Source organism: Phaethon lepturus, unplaced genomic scaffold (genome assembly GCF_000687285.1).
Source record: "Phaethon lepturus isolate BGI_N335 unplaced genomic scaffold, ASM68728v1 scaffold53892, whole genome shotgun sequence".
In the NCBI taxonomy this organism is placed as follows: Eukaryota; Metazoa; Chordata; class Aves; order Phaethontiformes; family Phaethontidae; genus Phaethon; species Phaethon lepturus.
In genome coordinates, this window is record NW_010526591.1 from 3,099 (window position 1) to 22,166 (window position 19,068).

A 19,068-nucleotide genomic window follows, 5' to 3' on the forward strand; every position below is an offset into this window, starting at 1 on the left:
ACTGCTGGGTAGTGTGGGTCTCAGATACTGAGGCTGATAAATGTGCTCGTCGTCCGGCTTCGCTGCCAGTGCGTTCGCTCAGAACCATATGCCAATAGAGTCGTTATATTGCGCTACAGTATGAGGGTTTCTGCCACATGCTTGTTGAAAGCTTTTAAGCTATTTGATCACCTAAACTTTAAAAAAAAAACTTTTTGTTTTAAATGACCCTTCTTTTTCTACTCAGCCCCTCAAAAGCTGTTTCATTTATGTGTGAATATGACTGGTTTATTCCCACTTATTTTGGATGAAGAAATAATTGCTTTAAAATTTTTCTTTTTTTTAAGTCAAGAGCTTAGAAAACAATGCTTTTCAATGGTTGTCTTAGAAAAATATAGCCCTTTGTATTGCCATAAAAGTGTGCTCTAATCTGTTAGACCTCTTGTTTGCATTGTAAAGGCTGAGTTAACTTTTTTCAAATTTTTCCCCTTCGTGTATTTTCTATATGTTGTTTAAATGCATATGTGAGTAAGTTATGTTTAGGAGGCAACTGCTGGATCGCGTAGGATATTAAATACCCTGTCACCTAAAAGAAAAAACATTTCACTGAGTTGAAAAGTGAGAAAAAACTTTACATTTGGAAAAGCATTTATTTCCATTTTCTGTAATGTTTAGCATTGTTTGCCGGGAGGTGAGTCAATGACTTGAATTAATTATAATTACTGAAGAGACATATACTGATTGAGCAAATAAAGTAGTAAGCTCATTCGTGCCAGGGCCATCTAATTAAATGCTAACTTTGGATAAGCTAGATGTGCATGAAAGATTAATTTTAAGAGGTTTTTATGACTCCCACTAAATAATGATTCAGTAAAATCTTTGCATTATATCATTAGAACATCTAATCTTAAAGTGATATAACATTTAGTCACGGAACTCTATTGTGCAAGAAGATGCAGTAAATTATTATTGTTGAAAATTAATCACTTTTCTCTAAGAAATTTTTATGGACTTTGTTTTAATTTTCTACTGGGGTGTGCAGTGAAGCAAATCGGAAGTGAGAAGGATACAGCGTCTCAATGACTATTTCATTAGCTTCCCTGTATGCCGGTACTTCAGAACTCTGCTGAGGAGTAAGGTGTCCTGGGGGGGGGGGGACAGAACTGCACCAAACTTCCTGTATGATCTAGAAGAATATTAGTAGCCCCACGGTAATCTAGTCGAGATATACATCATCTGGTATTGGAGGGAGGTATATATGTTCTCATGGACTTTGATTAAAAGTTGATTTTTAAATCTTAGAAAGACTTGTTGTATTGAAAGTATTGATAGAGTTTAAATATGTATTTTTCTTTTTTTTTAATTTAACACTGTGTTTATATTTAAAGCGCATTATTTTTATTACATAACGTTATTTAATGATACCAATATTTCTAAAATTGTATGTAGCCAATGAAGATCATTCTATATGCAGTTTTTCTGTCATAATTGTGGTAACCAGTATTTATATAATTAAATACCATAACTCGCAAATGCAAGCCTAGGAAATCCATGAAAATTCATCATCTGAGTTGCCTGTCATATCCTCTACTCATACTCTTGTGTCTAGAAGTACCAGCAACATCTGTATGTACTGTTAGTGCTACTTAAGTTCTTGTAATTAGCCCAGCTATTGTTATTTTATATCCCCAAATATTACTGTGCTGTTCTGTGCCTGTCTTTATTTTAGACAACACAAGAAGTATGGATTCACTGGAGCTCTAGTCTTACATACCAAGTTGTTCTTTCAGAAGAAATTTGTTTATTAATGGGAATAACTTTCCTAAACTCAGCCGCTGCGTATTATGAAAGTGCATAAAAATACATTGATCTGCTTAATTTAAAATACAAGCAATAGAAAGCAGAAAGTTTGGGAATTCAGCAGACTGTACTTTTCAGCAATGTTAAATAACGGACTTAATTCTGTGTGGTGCTTAAATAGCAACAGAAAAGGATAGTTGTAATGTGCCAAAGAATTACTGTGTGCCAACCACCAAGAATTCTGATGAGAGAGTTAGAGAAAACAGAAACATGTGTTTTGTTTATGTGCACGCCACATGAGCAACAATTTGGGAAATAGGATCCCCCGTTTTTTGCCTCTTGCAGCCTGTGTACACTGCACAGCACCATGTCTTCTCCAGTGAATTGCAGATGATGACACATCGTCTTTGCTTTGAGTGAGATGAAAACTCTATAGAAATAGCAAACGGAAATTTTGATAAGATCAGACTGTAGGAGAGCATGAGGTAGCCCTTAGAGAATCCATTAATAAAAATACTAAGAAAATTTTCTATGATTTATTGTATGTTTTCTGTGTGTCCAGTTACTCCTCGCTTCCTTAAAGGATTGGTAGAACATAACATTTCTAACAATAAAAGCTTAATGGAATCAGATTTGCGATTTCCTAGAAAATTAACGAGATATTTTGTCAATTTTATTCCAGACTTCATTTGTCAGAATATACAGTGTCCAGTGACAAGCTAAAAGAATTTTTTGACAAATTAACTATGCCACAGGTGACAGATCAGGAAAATGTTAATTTAACAGTCCCTTTATGCTTCCCAGATTTATTGGAGGCTATTAAGGAAACTCCAAATGGTAAGGCCCCTGGCCCTGAATAGATTTCCCATTGAATTTTATACAGGATCTATTAATAAAGTTTGCTGCCTTTTTGAATATAGGTAATTGTACTTTATTTTCTGGGTCTCCTCAGCATTTACAGTTGGAATACAATTTTTAGTGGGGAGAAAAAAGTAATTACGTTTCCAGTAGCGTCTGTAATCTGGTTCTGAATGATTCCTCCTGAAGAAGGGATTACAAGCACCATATAAAACCCACAAGTTATTACTCGTTAAACCCAGCGTGGCGAGGTCTTTGACTCTTGGCCACTGAGACTAATAAGTGGATCCCTTTTATTCAGTCCCACCACCTACAAATCCTTACCTAATAAGCTTTGCCCAGGTAAGTAATTGAGCTCTGTGGGACTTCCTACACAATTAGTATTTTGCAGGATCAGAGTAAGAATATGGATTCATTCCGTCCTGTGGACAGGTACCTGGTGTTTTGGGTTCCTAATGCTGGTTGTGAACAAATACCATCAATTTGCAATAAACACAATGGAGATTTCCTCCAGGCCCCTTTGACTTGGTGATTCATCAGTCTAAGTTTAGACCCATGTGTTCATAGGCCATACTGATGTTTCCTGCCTAACATGACAGTGAATGTTTCCATTACTAATAGAAAGTATAATTGACTTCCAACTCTCAGGTTTCAGCCTCTCTCATATCTTATGGCAGTCAGTTTTACAGCACTTTTAATTAATAAAAATATTTCACTCACTTTTTTTTTTAAAGATCTTGAGTGTAATAGTGATGCTTTTGAGCCATTTCCCTAGTACTGCTACGGTTGATATTGATCCCCTTGCTCAAAGAGCAGTTGGAATCCTAATACGTGTACGAATTACTGCTGGTTTAAGTTGCCTGTCATCTTGATGTTCATGCTGAGTGCTTGTGAGTAAGAGAACAAAGATACTCCTAATGGAGGGAGTTGGGACAAGCAAGATGGTAAAAGTAGACTGGAGGAGGTAGAGGAGATTTAGAGATGGGGAAGAACAAAGAAACTTCAGTTAAAAACAACGAACACAAAGCAACAGCACAGTGTAGGGCAAAGACCTGTGAAAAGGTCGTACCATGGAAGTTACCATCTTTCTTGTGATAGCTGTAAGATCAGGGTCTCTAGGATGTGTTTCTTTTATGAATACATGTGTTTATTGGATTATGATCTTATAAAACAGTCTGTACTTGGAGTAGTGGCTAATGGAATAATCTGGTCTTTTTGGTTATTAGTTACAGCTCTTGGCACGTTTGTCCGTTCTCTGGTTTTATGCTGTGTATATCAGTTGTAACGTTGGCATCAACTCTCACATCTGGTTGTCAATTTTTCTTGGATTTTCCATTATCAGGACTAAGCATTACTTACGATCTGCCATCCTTAGATTTAAATGCATAACTTAGCATGCCAAGGAGTCACATTAATTTCCTTTATAACTGCGATTTACTCATTCAAATGCAAATGTAGTTGAAACAACAGGTCTCCCGTTCTGGCTGGTATCTCCGGTCATGACCATAACGTGAGCGACGCTCACAGCCTTGTGCCTGTTCGTACATTCCCCTGGTGGCTGTTTGCACCTGGACAAAGACAAGGATAGACTTTGAGACTGGTGATTGATAACCTGAGACCAGCTTTATTCCCCTTAAAATGAGTCCTGTAAGTAGGAAAGCAAGAGGAGAAAGAAAAAACAAAAAAAAAACCTTATTTTTTTAGCAGTTGTAGTTCTGTTGTGTTAGTGATTTCCTCGAAGAGGTAGGGTGGTGGGTATGGGCAGTATCGCGGAGAATCCCAGGCACACCACCTCACTAGCTCATCCAAAGGCTTGTTACGGCTTATTCAAACGAGGTGATGGAATGTCCCGTATTCTGTCACAAATATAACATTTCCTCTTAAACGAGTAAAAACAATTTCTTCTTATCTGAAAAACATGGGAAGAGGAGGTATTTGCACTATAAAAATGCTTTCTTAAAAAACAAATTCATTATATTTGGATGGATTTTAATAATACTTTTAGCTATGCTAGTATGAATAACTTTAATCTTTAAATTCCTGTTATTTCTCTAATTCATAATCACACTGAAGGATCAAATGGTTTTTAACAATATATTGAAATTAGCACATGGCATTTAACTCCCTGTTTTATACTCTCATCGTAGATTTATAGCATTGAATCCTTTTATTCTGTTACTTAGAATTCTGAGTGATTAATTTGAATAATACTTTCTTCTCTCAGGGCCTGTATATGTATAGAGATATATAGTTACATCAGGGGTGCGTTTGAAGAGGGGATCAGGATGTACTATCTTTTGTCTGTTTAAAAGATTACTGGTTTAAAAATGCAGTCCTATCTGCAGTAGATTAAACTTTTTTTTCTTGTAATGCAAACTTTATAGATCTTTATGTTGCTGTGTATTTTATGTTTTATTTAATTGTTAATCTCCACAGTGCCAGATATTTTTTTTTTTAATAAGTTCCGATTAAAACCAATATTAGTTAATCCTTCTTGGTTGTCTTCAAATAGTTCAAAATAGTTTAATGGCTCAGCTGTACGTGTGATTTTGTCCTTCTCTTGGCAAACCAAGGTTAAGCCTAAGGTTTATTTTTAAATGTCACCTTAACCTCCGTGTAAGAGCGACGTTCATTTTGGCCACCGTTCTCTGCGGAGGTGGTGTTACCTGGGGTGGTTTCCCTTGGACGAGCAGTCTGTGGTGTCTGACTGGGGGCTAAGCCCGGAGCTCAGCAACCCTTTCTGCACTGTTGGCATCGGTACGAGTCCAGCTCAGGTCTCACCGGTTTATGTGTGTCGAGCACTGCCAGCTGCAGCAGGCTCTTCCTCTTCCTCCTTTCGGTGGGGATGTGCTGGCCAGGCTCCGCTCACCCCTTTTGAGTATGCTGCGAGTTTCCCTGCCGTTTGCCCCGCTGCGCATCCAGGCGTGAGCTCCTTCGCTTCTGGTATCGCAGCCGGGGAAGGCGGGCGAAGCGGAAAGGAGGACGATGAGAGGAGTCCCAGACTGAAGCTGGGGGGAACTAGAACATTGAAAAGCAGGTAGCGTCGGCAATCCCGGCGTGCTCCAGAGCTGGAGTAACTAGGGGCGAGACGGGCTGCCGCGGTACTGCCGCGGAAGATGCCTCGCCTGTGGCCGGGCACAGAGAGGCAGTGCTAGCCGTAGGGGTGAGCGCGGTGAGCTGGTGGTTCTGCACGTGAGGGAGGTGAACTTTTCCAGTGGTGGGAATGAACTGCAGAAGAAAGCAGAAATGTAGAAACACGGGTAATGCTAGTATTAAATGGTGATGGAAAAATGGTTTTGAAGTTTTAGGCAGGCTTGTCAGTTCTCTCTTCCCCCCCATCCCACCCTTTTTATCTTTTTTTTTTTTTTTTGGTAATCCTGTGAGAACATGGGATCTTGCAGTAAGTTCAGACTTCTTACGGAAATCTGTGAAATTGTTGCCAATATTTCATATCATTTTTACAGATACATTAAAGAGTAGTAAAAAGAAGTTCAAGCTTTTTCTAATTTTAAGCTGTAGCAGTATATTTTAATCTTTCTACTGAAAAGAATTCCATCCATACCAGATTTTGTTTCAGCTCTGTCATACCTTTTCTTTTATCCATTCTAATGAAATATATTTTCTCGACAGGGTCATGTTGGTACAACGGCAACCAAAAAAATTGATGTCTACCTCCCACTGCACACAAGCCAAGACAAACTACAGCCCATGACAGTTGTGACGATAGCGAATGCCAAGGTGCATGACCTGATTGGACTAATATGCTGGCAATATACAAGTGAGGGACGGGAACCAAAACTGAAGTAATGTTCTTTCTTTACTACCTCTTGATCTCTAATTTTCTCCTCTGCAGCCTTTTTGCATAATGAAGTGGATTTCCTTGTCACTGTTTTTATAAGTAAATCTTAAGAGAAACCACCTACGCGTTTATCAGTATTTCCTTTTCAGCAATACACGTGCATCTATATCCATTTCTCTTTCAATTAAACTACCAGGTACTGTATAATGATAAGCATATGAAACTATGGATCTGTAAATGAATCATAATTGCAAAACACTCCATGTAAAAATAATATAAATCTTATCTCTTTTGGTGTCATGGAGACATTTTTTATTTTGTCCCATCTATTTTTTGGTAGTGTTCTTACTGGATAAGATCACAAGGATGTCAAATAAAATCCAGAACTCATCTGTAACTCCCTCTCTTCTTTGTTCCGAGAGAAGGTACACAGATTCTGCCTCTGTTTTGTCTGCATAGTACCATTTCCTCCTGCAGATGCAGAGAGAGGAATCGCTGTACTGGGTGACAGTGTGTCTTGACAGTACTGTTAGTGTCCTCCTGAAACCATAGACTGGATTTAGCCATAGTGAGTATGCCTGAAAACAAGTCGGAATTCTGTCATAGAATCAGCAGTATCACTTACTTGCTTTCTGCTGGCGTTTTGCTGACTTAATGACTTCAGTGCATTATACACGTTAAAATATTTCTGTTTTTCTAGAATTGACAGGTATAAGGCTAAAGGTGCTTTTCTTTCCAGGTTATCATCCTGGAGATAGCACTAAAATAAAGATATGCGAATAAGGATCCTGAAAACAAAATAAATACCAGTTTTGTTTGAAATTGTGAATAAAATTCCATTCTTTAGTTCAAAAACTTCTGTCATGCAGTATTTATAATTTCTACAAGGCTTCGACCTCAGTCACATTGGCTCTTTGCTGTAAAGAGCAGCATCTGTGTTGTCCTCAGAAATTTTAGCTTCAGTTCATCAATGGACTTTTCGCTATCTTTGGTAATCATTGCTTATGTCTTCATTGTGAAAGAGTTCTGCCCCTAAAATTTCTGTGACTGAATAATGGATTGGATTTGCTGTGCTGGAGCTGTTTAGTAAGAGCCATTACTTTATCATGGTAGGTGACATAAGGTATATAAAATAGGTATTTCAACGCCGCTCATCTGAGCAGCTTTGCTTTTAAAACAGTTCTGTAAAATACTTCAGTTTTTGCTGGGTCATAGAATGTAAAATAAGAATTTAAAATAGTTTATTATGGAGTTAGTAATGGATACTCGCTGGTATCAGTTAACGGTTTTGTTTGGTTTTTTCTATAGGAGCAAATTTTCACTTTGCTGTTGTTCCTGGAATATTTGATGAATGGGTTTTTTTGGTGCTGAATTTTACAGTTTGCTCTTTCAGCTTTCTTCAGAAGTGTTTGAGGACTCGGTAGTCTTCTCTCCTGTTATAGCACAGTGGTAAGAGGGAAAGGGAGGTGCTGAGAGGTCGCTTGAACTGCCCGTCTTTAGGATTAAGTTGATTTCTGTTTAGTAGATACAGGGTGACCCAGAAAAGAGCCCCTCCTGAAAACAATTTCATGGATATTGTTGCCTTGGATATAGGATTTCCCTTAGCTCTTCTCAACAAACATATGAGCTGTTTCAGAGGTTAAACACTTCAGTTTGATTTGCGCTTTTTTTGTACTAGAGAAGAAATACAAGATTATTTGCAGATGGTGCCATTTCATTTGCTGTTACTAATTTCTGTTTGTTATATCAAAAGTTCAAAAAAATGTCCTTTGTGTATGATTAGCTAATTTTTTAACAAGTAAGATACCGCTAGTGTCAATCTCTTTGGACATATGTATATTTTTCAGCAGCACAGCACATCCCAAATGGAACAATGCCTGTGAGTAGAGAGATTCCATGAAACATCATTGCCCACGGCAAAAGTCAGCAGTGGGAGGAAATGAATTTCACTGTCTGCCGTGAAGGATAAGATGTTATGATGTGTCAAAGAGTGATCATGACCAAGGAGGCTGTCTAATGTAATCAAATCTCAGGACAGAAATAGTAAAATAAATAATGGAGGCATGAGTTCCCAAGAACAGTCTTAGCAGCAGCAACTGAGAATGTGGGTAGAAATGCTCAGAGGAAGGGGCAGAGCCTCCAGTTTACAAAAAGTGTGATTCTTGTGTAGTTCTTAATTATTTCTCATGTCTCCGTCATCTTTTTTTAGCATTGCTGACTGCCTGTCCTGTAGCAAGAATTGATTTAACTGTAGACTAACTCTCATCACTTCCAAACAAGGAAGGAGCTTGTGTAGGTTGCACATCCTGCATTTGCTGTTTGTTCCCAATTTAGTCGGTTCAAAGTATAAAAAGAAAAAATCTGGATCATTGTGACATTGCACTAAAATAGACAATGCTTCAAATCTGATATACAATGCATACAGAACGACAAATATACCTACTAGTAACACAGTTTGAGAATAACGAGGAGGTCTTAGACTCTGTAATTAAGAGAAACAACCCCTTGTCTTTAGGAAAAGAATATATTACTGCCTAATTCTTTTTTTCCTAAAAGGTAGATGTAAAAGTCTGAAATGACTGAGTACTAGTTGACAGCTTTAGGAATGTTTTGTATTCAGTTAGGCTGCCTTGTTTTATTATAATTGTATTATATTTGTCTCTCTTCAGTGTCTTGATATGAGGAACAACTGCCAGTGTTAGCAACCCTATTCCTGGCCTCTTCATATGAACTTTGGTCATAACCCACCAGACCATTCTCTAGCCAACCCCTGACATATGTGCTGTAATGATTCTGCCTGCAAAAAATGAACAAAATCCCCTCTAGGGATAATTAATAGTGAGATGCAAAATTCAAATAAACTTCCTATTTTTAGAAGTTAAGAACGCTGCCACATCTGTCAGTTGTTGTACCTAACTTTTACATCCTGTCCATAGCAAACTCAGATTCTCAAGACTTTGCACCTTGTAATTTGAAGCCTAAAGTTCAGGACTTTGGTGTCATCCTGGTGGAGGTTCAAAATGCACAGTGGTTTTACGCGTTGGACTTGTGTTTTCAACAGATTGTGACTTAATTTGTGTTAATGTTCAGGAACCCACTCTGTCTGAAGACATTTGTAACCCCTTTAATTTATGGCGTTTAACCAACATTGTGTATTTTCAGTATAATTGGTGGAAGATAAGTTGTTGTCACTACCACCTTTTTTGGCACTTGGATTGCTTTGAGCCCGCACTGAATCTGTTCTGTTGCCTGCATGGCTGTATGTTCCTCTGGCTTTAATGAGAATTATGCAAATGCATCAAGTACCAAATGAAAATATTAACTTTATTTATACAGAGCTCTAAGCGTGCTCCAGGCTGCGCATAGAAGAATTCTGTCAAACGAATGGGTTAGGAAATCAGCAGTGGAAGGCACAGACCACAGCTGTGGGAAGATGGAATGGGGCGACTGCCCAGACTGGAAAGCCTCATAGCATGGGGCACCTTTTGAATTACGTTGAACTGGACAGAATGAGCATGCAGAGCTTGCTGTCTGTGTCTGTAGAAATCTAAATAGAATAAGAGAAGGACCTGAAAATCATGCCAGGCATTTCTCATTACATAAGTGGGATCAGCTGTATCTGTATCATTCACAGCCTTTCGGTCTAGCTTGTTCCTAAAAAGCCTGGTGCTAACGCGAACCACGCGACCGCCTGGCTGAGTAGGCTCCGATCGACAGCGCCTTGGTGCTGTATGAATTCTCTTCCCAGCGCTACCTTCCACCACTTTCCCTAAAAGTTACTTAAGTGCTCTTGAAGAAGTTAAAAATTAATTCTACAGCAATGTTCCAGTTCATAACAGTCCAGAGACTCATGAAAGTTTCATTAATAGTATTGCAGAATTTTCAAAATTCATAGTGACAAACATTGCTGGGTTACCTTTTTGTTAGCAAATTTACAGCTTACGTTAATCGTAATGCATCATTATTACCTGTTTTATATAATAAGTGTCTTAGCTGTGACAAGATGCATATAGATCACCTGGGCTAAGCGCTCTCAATAAAGCAGAGTTGCAACCAAAGGTTTGTGAATTAATTGAGAAAATTGCAAATCAGGTAGTCAGCGAAATAATTCATTGTCACATCTAATCAATAAACTTTGTAAATCAACTCATTTAATTCAAAAAATGATCTATATAGATCAAGCGACCAATTAAACAATTAGCATACACTTTGCAATTAATTAATTTAAGCATCAATCATGCAATTAAAACTCCAAATTTAAACTGCAGAGTTTAGAAACATACTGCCATGTGAACATTCAAGCTATACTTCCTGGCTGTGGAAAATGCCTGAGTGCTGGAACATTTACAGTAAGAAAGAATATGTATTTTCAGCTCAATAATTTAGATATTAGCATTTGAAATAGATTTTAATAATAGAAATATATGATCAATACTCTGTGTGGTATATATAGATAGTTGTTTCCCTGTGGGGTTTTGTTTGTGTAAAGAAGGGGGCATAGATTTTTTTTTTTCTTTCGTATTTTCTTCCCACTGTATCTGTTTAAAGCTTTTTGTGTTACTTAGTTCTGCTTGTTAGTCTCTGTTAATTTGTAAATGTTTTTAGTGATTTGACTTCTTAGATATTTAGGAAAGGTAGCTTTTCTACTACTTGTTCCTACTATGTTGAACAGATTTTTTGACTCTTCCTGTAGTTTGTTACCCTCTTTACCTGCCCAAGAGCCTTCTCAGCTTCGCAAGTGTACTTTCAGTAAACTTTTCCACAGTCGCTTGATCTATGAAGAAAATAGATAGACACTGCTTGTTTGTCTTTAGTTCTAAAGCTTAATCGTCATATAAATAAATACATTTTCACAAATCGAGAAATACTGCTTCCAGTTTTGTGAAGTCACAGAGCTTTTATGTAGGCTTTGGTGTATTTTAATCACTGTCAGTCTTTTGCTTACAGTTCAGTTAACGATGAAGTAAGACTCGCTGCTTTACTCTGAGGTTTGGGGGTTTTTTCTGTTACCACATGGTTATGGTAGCAAGGTACGTTGGGACTTTGTTGGGATATATTTATATACATGCCATCAGCGGCTTTGAAGTATATTACTGCTGTAACAGGCCTGTCTGATTTGTTGTCTACAGTGTTTAGCAACCAGTATTGATGGGCTGAACTAGCTTGAATCGGTTGTCTAGCTTCCCTCCTGAACGAACTTGTCTCGTCTTTGTTTCAGCGACAACGTCAATGCCTACTGTCTCCATATTGCTGAGGATGACGGTGAGGTCGACACAGATTTTCCGCCCTTGGATTCCAACGAGCCCATTCACAAGTTTGGCTTCAGCACTCTGGCGCTGGTGGAAAAGTACTCTTCTCCCGGCCTGGCAGCAAAACAGTCGCTCTTTGTTCGCATGTGAGTATGGATGCTAACTGCCTCAGTCGCTGGGGAACGTCTGTGCGTCCCTGCCGCCTCCGCGTCCTCTTCTCCTCCGCTTTTCTTCATCCGAGTGTAGCGAGATTCGGGGGCACGCGTGGTCGCGGGTCTCCGCGGGCGGCGCCCGGGGCTGGGGTCTGCCACGAGGCAGGTGGAAAAGTAAATGGCAGCAACTCGGGTGAGCCCGTCATGGGGGGCCTGAAGCTACGGAGGAGAAAGTAAGCCCTTCTGCATGTAATTCGTGTGGAGAACGGTTGCGCTGCTGCTAGTAAATATTTGGATTTATACAAAGTCTTTAATCTTTATTTTGCTCTAGCAGTGATGCTTATTTATGAAAAATATGTTTTGAATAATAAATTAAATAATGTATATAATAGCTTCAGAGTGTTAAAATTATAAAGTCATTCATGTTGGATATCCAGAGCTCTCTTCAACAGGTATTAAGAACTGATCTTTCTAATGACTTCTTAATTATTTTGGGAAAAGGTATTGAATTTTAGCAGGGAAAAAGGCTGTACTTAAGGTGTTTTGGTATTCCACATATGAGAGCCTTCAAAAATCTTCTTTCAAAGCCTGATAGACAAAGTAGTAAATTTGCATTTTAAGGCTGGTTAGTGGACTGAAAAACAAGTAATTTTAAATACAAATAGTTGCAGAGTGCATCAACAACAATGCTGTGATTGAGGAGAGAAAAGAGCAGTAAATGAGCATGCCAGTTTAGAAAAGGACTGGATATACCACTCTAAAGTCTGGAAGAATTTTGACGAGGAAGACCCTATCCATCGCTGAAACTTGAAGCTGTCTGGCTTTGTAGCTCAAGAAGAATTTGCTATATCATTATCAGTGAATTAGGGTTTTAGTGATATATACTGTGCTTGATCACTTTTATTTTGCTTTTACTTGTGAGTGAAAAATCTTTTAAACCGTCAGAAGGCCTTAATTACTATGACAAAATACTAGTAGCATAAGCCACTTCTTACTTGGGGAAAAATATTTAATGTTTGGATCTCTTGAAAAGAAAATGCTAATAGGGTTTTCCTGACTATTGGACATTTTTTTAATGTATAAAGGTTTGCTTACATTTCATAACCATACAGCTGCTTCCTGTTTTGAATAATCAGACATTTAAAAAACATCCTGAGCTATTTAATTACATTTTATATTCTTTATTGTGAGCTGTGTTTCTTAGAGATGTTCTAAAGCATCCTAGTGAAAGAAATTTTCAGAAATTCCACGTGTATTTCCCAAAGGCCCATTCATTTCATTCCACTATATTAGGTTGTTGGAAAATAAAATATTCTGTCAAGAGTATTTACAAATAAGTTGTTCAAGGTAAACATATTCAGCGGTGCTGAACTGGATGCAGTGATGTGGAAGCTGATACAAGGAGGAAATGAAGCAGGCTTGCCAGTCACATTACGAGGTCCTTTTTTGGTTTGGGCAGGTTACAGTCACGCAGTTGAGCCAGGCAACAATTCCATCTGTGGAATTGCAGAATGTTTAGTTCCTCCCACCTGACTGAAGAATGCTGCCTGTTTTATCTGAAAGAGGGAATAGCTCTTTTGCTTGCATGCATTTCTCTAGAGTCAATGCCATTGCCATGGATTTGATTTTTTTTTAATTTTATTGATCTATGATTGTTCTATCTTCAAGATAATCCTGCATTATCAGTATCCTGGGAAAATTCCAGCGGGTATATAGAAAATTCTATTCTAATTCCATGCAATCAAAAAGGATCACGAGTGTTCATTGCAGGTAGACCACTTAAGAAGCCTGTATCATTAGAAGATTCTAAATTGTTGACAATTTCTCAGCTGGAAGAAGTCCCCTTTCTTTCTCAACTGCCCCCTACCTAAATCCCCATTGCCTGTACTCAGTACGTAAATAGGGATTAGTATTTAAATGCAATGAAGACATGAGGTCTCAGATTTGGGGCGTTAGCTCGGAGGAGGTGGAGCTGGTGTTCCTGTGTGGAGCCTGGAGACCTCAGCAGGACCCTGGGCTGGCCAGCAGTTCTCTGACTGGTGCTTGCAGCAGGATTGAGGTCCAGCTGCGAATCCTGCAAAAGAAATGTGAAACCTTCTGCTTTAACATAATTTGTGCTCATGTGAGGGCTTGCCTTCTAACTTGGGAGGTCCCGCTGATTAGAAATAGGACAACTGCATCAGCAGCAGCAGTGCTTTTCAGAGAGGAGGTTATTTTTGTGCGTGTGCACGTCCTAATTTGAAATTGCTTGTTCTTCCGGTGTAAATAGTTATTTGTAAATAGTTATTTGTAAATGGTTAGATTTAAGTTAGCATTTTTAATGTGTCCCCTAGAATAGAGAATTACTCGATCATCACTTGATCAAAAGTTTGTTACTACCGTGAGTTTAAATGTGCGTGCTGTCTTATTTTTTGTAGGGATTTGCTGTAAATTCGACATCTTCCTTCCTTCCTTGTCATCCTGCTAGTGCATGTAACTGTGTTTTTATATTTTGCATCTGTTTTTTTGCTCCTCATGCTGAAGTATTTCAGCTGCTGCTGTGTCAGGCTTGTGATTTGTAATGTTTATTAATATTGAATCACTGTTGAAAAAAGTTGATGCTTCTGAGAAGCTTCACGATGAAGCATGGTGTTTTATTTCAGATCTCACCCGTCCTGCATATTGGATATATTTTCAGATGTTGTGCAGTTACTGAGCTGACACTTATGGAACCTTGCCGGGGACCCTGTTTCAGCAACAGTTTGCAGAACTTCATACACTTAAACTCCTGCCAAGGCAAACTCTTAGCCACTTGAGTTAGTTATAAATACCCAGTGGTGGTGGTTTGAAGTAGCCCACAGTGCATTTTATATTCTGAGCTGAATGTGAATGTCTTTGTGGCTATATAGAGTAGTAAATAATTGAGTTTGATTAGGGAGAGGGACCTCATTATCCCCCCACCTGTGCCCAGCTGGTAGGGGAGGGTCGAAATGAAGCCATTAGCTGTCTCTCTTACTGGCATCTCAAAGAGCTCAAATACATCTGTGTCTTATTTTCTTTTCTGGCACAATCAGTCGAGCAAGCTAAGCAGGCATGACCGAATTTGGCAAGTTCCAAGGACTCTGGCAAAGTTACACAAGGAGAAGACGGAGGGCAGTCATTCTGGCTTCTAACTGCCCATTAGTCTAGCGAGTTGTGTTTTTGGAAAATGTCTGTTGTGGAAAGGAGTACTTTGTCCAATGTCAAATACGGCATTCGCAAACAGCCCGCTTTGATGTCGAGTATGATTTGTCAGGAGGAGTCAAACAAAGCACTGCATTCATGTAAATGCAGACTTCTCGAGATGATGAAGTAATACCTGAAGAACTCTGAGCGAAGGTAGCCCACAATAAATCTGTACTATCATTAGGGGTTTTTTCCCTTGGAAATTTTATTATCACGACTTGACATACTCGATCTAATGGCATTTCTAGGAGTTGTAGCTCAGCTGCCAGTTGGCGCACAGATGAAATTTGGCATACAGTTCCTCTGCTCTGTAGCACTTTTTTGTTTTGATACCATGTTTAAATTGCTTTGCCTATTATATATGTATTTTTCTAAGCAGCGCCTCTGCTATACCTGATAGAGTAGGGTTTGAAACACTTTTAAAATATCAGGCTTTCATAGTACATTTCCAAATTCAGTTCAAAGCTTTGAAATGTGTTTTTTACTTAGATTACAGAAGGGCTCCCCAAAAGGCCCATTATCAGTTTTTACATGGGTGTAGGTAATCTACAAAGCATATTTTAGAATATTCATAAAATGCAAATTTCAGAAAGTTAACGTAGGTGCTGAAGTTAAGAAGGAAGGCTCCCAGGGTAGTGAATAGGGAGAGTAGGACCCTAAGAAAGGAGTCGGAGCAGGAAGCTGACTTGTAAGATTCTAATGATAGCTTATAGTAGTGTCAAAATATAGCCAATTAAACCCAGGAGTGCATAGAGTTATCCAAGGCTAACCTGAGATGCACAAAAGCAAGATCATTTAGGCTCAGAATAAAAATTTTGGCTGGCATCGTTATTCTGGTTCATATCACTGTGCACTTTATCTTAAAAATTGCCCAGCTTAAGTTAAGTACATTGCGTCAACAGGGATTTTCAGTCTTAGCTCTGACTTTGTGCTGATCAAGTGGAAATCGTTATTAGTCATTCACAGACACTTTGAACCATGCCAACCATTTTTTGCATCAAGCTCTAAGTGCTATAAATTCCACTTCAGTATTTAAAAAAAAAAAAAAAAAAGGAAAAATTTAACATTAAAAAAATTGGTCCAGATTGGAAAGGTGGCTTTTGGAAAACTCTGTTTCTCATTTCGAACAGAAGCCTTTTGTCCTTTAAATGTTGGGGTTTTATTTTGTTACATGAACGGAGCCCACGGAGAGGACACTGCCTGTTTCCGTGCCGCCTCTGAGCACCTTCCCCCCAGGCAACACCCCGGCGACAGCCCGCTGAAGCCCTTGCCTCTCCTGTTTTCGTTTTCCTCCTCTGAACCTTGCCACCCTGGCTCCAACGCTGAGGCTGTAAAAGAAGATGGAAAGCCAAGTTACCGCAGAATGATCACTATCATTAACATTCACGGGTGGTTCACTTATCATTCCTGACTGCACAGACATGGCAGCCGCTATGAAACGTCCACAGGTGTAGCACGATGATACATATTACATTGTGCCACAATGGATTTATGTATTCTGTAACAAAAGAAAAGTGTAATGAAAAAATACAGAAGGTAATCCTTTATTCCTCCACTGCACAATTTATCAGTAATGCCTGTGGATGATAAGTGCCAGGGATTTCCTTTGCTTGATTTAACCTTGTCACCCAGGTATGTTTTTGCAAAATGACAGAAAATACAAGCTAAGGAATTTCTTTGGCTTCCAATTTGTAAGCAGCAGTTTTAATTGATTGAATAGCATCTGCTTGTCTGACCCGTTTTCTAGCGTGTTGACTTAAAATAAAGGTATCGCACGTTAGCGGAGTAAGCTAAAACGTGTAATTTATAATCGTAATTAAGGATATGCTGGGATTAGGTTGAGTGCGGACAGTTCATGCACATTGTCGATGCGGAGCGTAACTGGGAAGCTGGCAAGGTAAGGTGGGGTGTGTATTTCTTCCAGAAGAGCCTCACTGTGCTGTTTTCACGTAAAGGCAGGTTGCGGTAGATGGATGATCGCACCTCCGATCCGGTGCGGAGGGTGGCTCCCAGACCCCCTGCCCCTTTGATGGCGCGGCGGGGGCGGCGCGGGGCTTCTCCTCCTCTGCGGCGCAGGAAGTGTGCTCCGGCACACTGGCCTGACCCCAGGATGACGGCAGAATCTCTTTGGTCTGGGCTTAAAGCCACTGTCGGCTCAGATTTGTGGGTTTACTGAGTGCTAAAATGTCGTTATTGCGGTTCCGCGGTGTATTGTTAGAGGAAGACAGCGCTGCACGCTTAGCGAGCCAGAGCGAGGGAAGGGGAGAAGCGTGCGTCTGAACCGGGACGGGCGTTTCAGAGCCTCTGGCTCTGTTCCAGAGCAAACATCCAAAAGTTTACAAATGCGGGGTGTGCTTTACATTTCACTGCTCTTGCCAAAGTCTCGCTTACTGGGTAGCACACTAAATATAGTAAAACACAGAGGTTTTTCTTATTTTGCTTTGATCAGTAAAATAAACTTTTAAAGATTGTTCTGGGATGAGATCCAGCTTCTGAGGCAAAGAATGGCCGTGGCTCAGGCATGAGTTAGTAATAGAGTGTCAGAAAAATTAGTCTGACAGTTCTCAGGCCAGCTGCTCAATAGAAAGAATCGACCAAGTCGGGATGGCCTGAAACACGAGCGGCATCAACAGCAGCATGTGCTCTTTAGCAGCCGAAGTGTCAGGAATCGAAAGACAATCTTCCATTTTTGGGAGGTTCCAGATACGTGTTGGTGTGAGCAGCCCCGCGCCGGGTCAGCCGTGGTTGGTTGCCGACGCTTGGTTTGCGGGAAGCAGGGCTGATCCCTGGTGTAGGCTGCAGCCCCTGCTTTGTGTGTGGGAAGACACATTTGAAAAATACTTTGCACTAAAGGAAAAAAAAAAAAAAATTGTGACTCCGGTTGTTTTGGCCATAGAAGGTTTTGGAAGACTTTCTTCACCTTTGCTGGTTTGGTTGGTTTGGGTTTTTTTCCCCCGCAGTATTTTAATTAATTTTCCTATATTTTGGTTGCAGTTCTCTGGAAACTTTCTTTCTATATTGCAGAGCATTATATGAATTACCTGAAGGCACCGGACGTTTTTTGAATCAGTGTGCTGATGGTTGGGTCCAGTGTGCAAGGCTTTTCTTGTAGTGCTTCATTCACAAACATTGTGTCGTTTAAATATAAGGAAAAAGGTGGTTTCCTTTTCGTCATTATAGTATAATTGTATAAGAGGTTTTTCACTTTAAAAAGTCCACTAAATCTAGCTCAGCCGGTCAGTTCGGACTAGAGCTGTAGTGACTTTGGGCAGCGAGGTGAACGACCAGGAAGCTGCTGGGCAAAGGCAAGATGTTGTGCAGAGCTCGTGCACGTTGCAGGGCCCCGTAGCAGCTTACGGGAAGGTTTGCTCATCAGTGAAGAGTTTAGGAAGGTCTCTGATCGCTGTATGGCATTAGTCAAACCCCTGGCTCCGTGGGCTGTGCCGAGGATGGCAATCTCAGCACTGCAGACACGGATGGTACTCCCTCATGTGGAGCAGTGGGCTCAGTTCTGCTCGTTCTGTATTAAATACATGGTGGAAATAGAGAGGGGAAAACGTAGATGCATGAAAAGGTTGGGAATATTTGGTTTGAAGACGAGTAAGATAGAGCCATAAATAATAAATGGCCTAGAGAACATAAATTTGGGGCTTTTCGGCAGTTTCATTTTGCCAGGAACAAAGGGAATTGAGAATGAAATTCAGATGAGACTAACAACTGATGAGAAGGAAACGCCGTTTTATACCAGTGACTTGTGGGGTGAGGAGCCGGGGGATGCTGTGAACACAGACGCATCTGATGTGTTACTTACAGCGTGGCAGGCATTTTCCATTTTTGTAACGCAGAAATGACCACGCGTTGTGGATTTCCCGACCGTCGCTTCAGCCTGTTCAGCCCCTCTGGGCAGACGATGTTGAGTTGAGAAGCGTAGCTGGGGTAAATGAGGTAGCTCTGCGCTGCGAGCGGGGTAAGGGCGACGGCGTGTGCTTGCCGTGCTGATAGCTGCAAGGAGAGCACGAGGGAGCCG

At 39.9% G+C, this 19,068-nt stretch overlaps 1 protein-coding gene across 1 annotated transcript; it reads left to right on the top strand.

The window, feature by feature from the left end:
* Positions 1 to 1,058: 1,058 nt before the first annotated feature.
* LOC104617705 (target of rapamycin complex 2 subunit MAPKAP1-like) lies at positions 1,059 to 11,835 on the top strand. Its single transcript, XM_010283095.1, has 5 exons — positions 1,059 to 1,089; positions 2,584 to 2,616; positions 2,939 to 2,979; positions 6,268 to 6,440; positions 11,655 to 11,835. The coding sequence occupies exons 1-5, from the start codon at positions 1,059 to 1,061 to the stop codon at positions 11,833 to 11,835; spliced, it is 459 nt and encodes a 152-aa protein (XP_010281397.1).
* Positions 11,836 to 19,068: the final 7,233 nt, after the last annotated feature.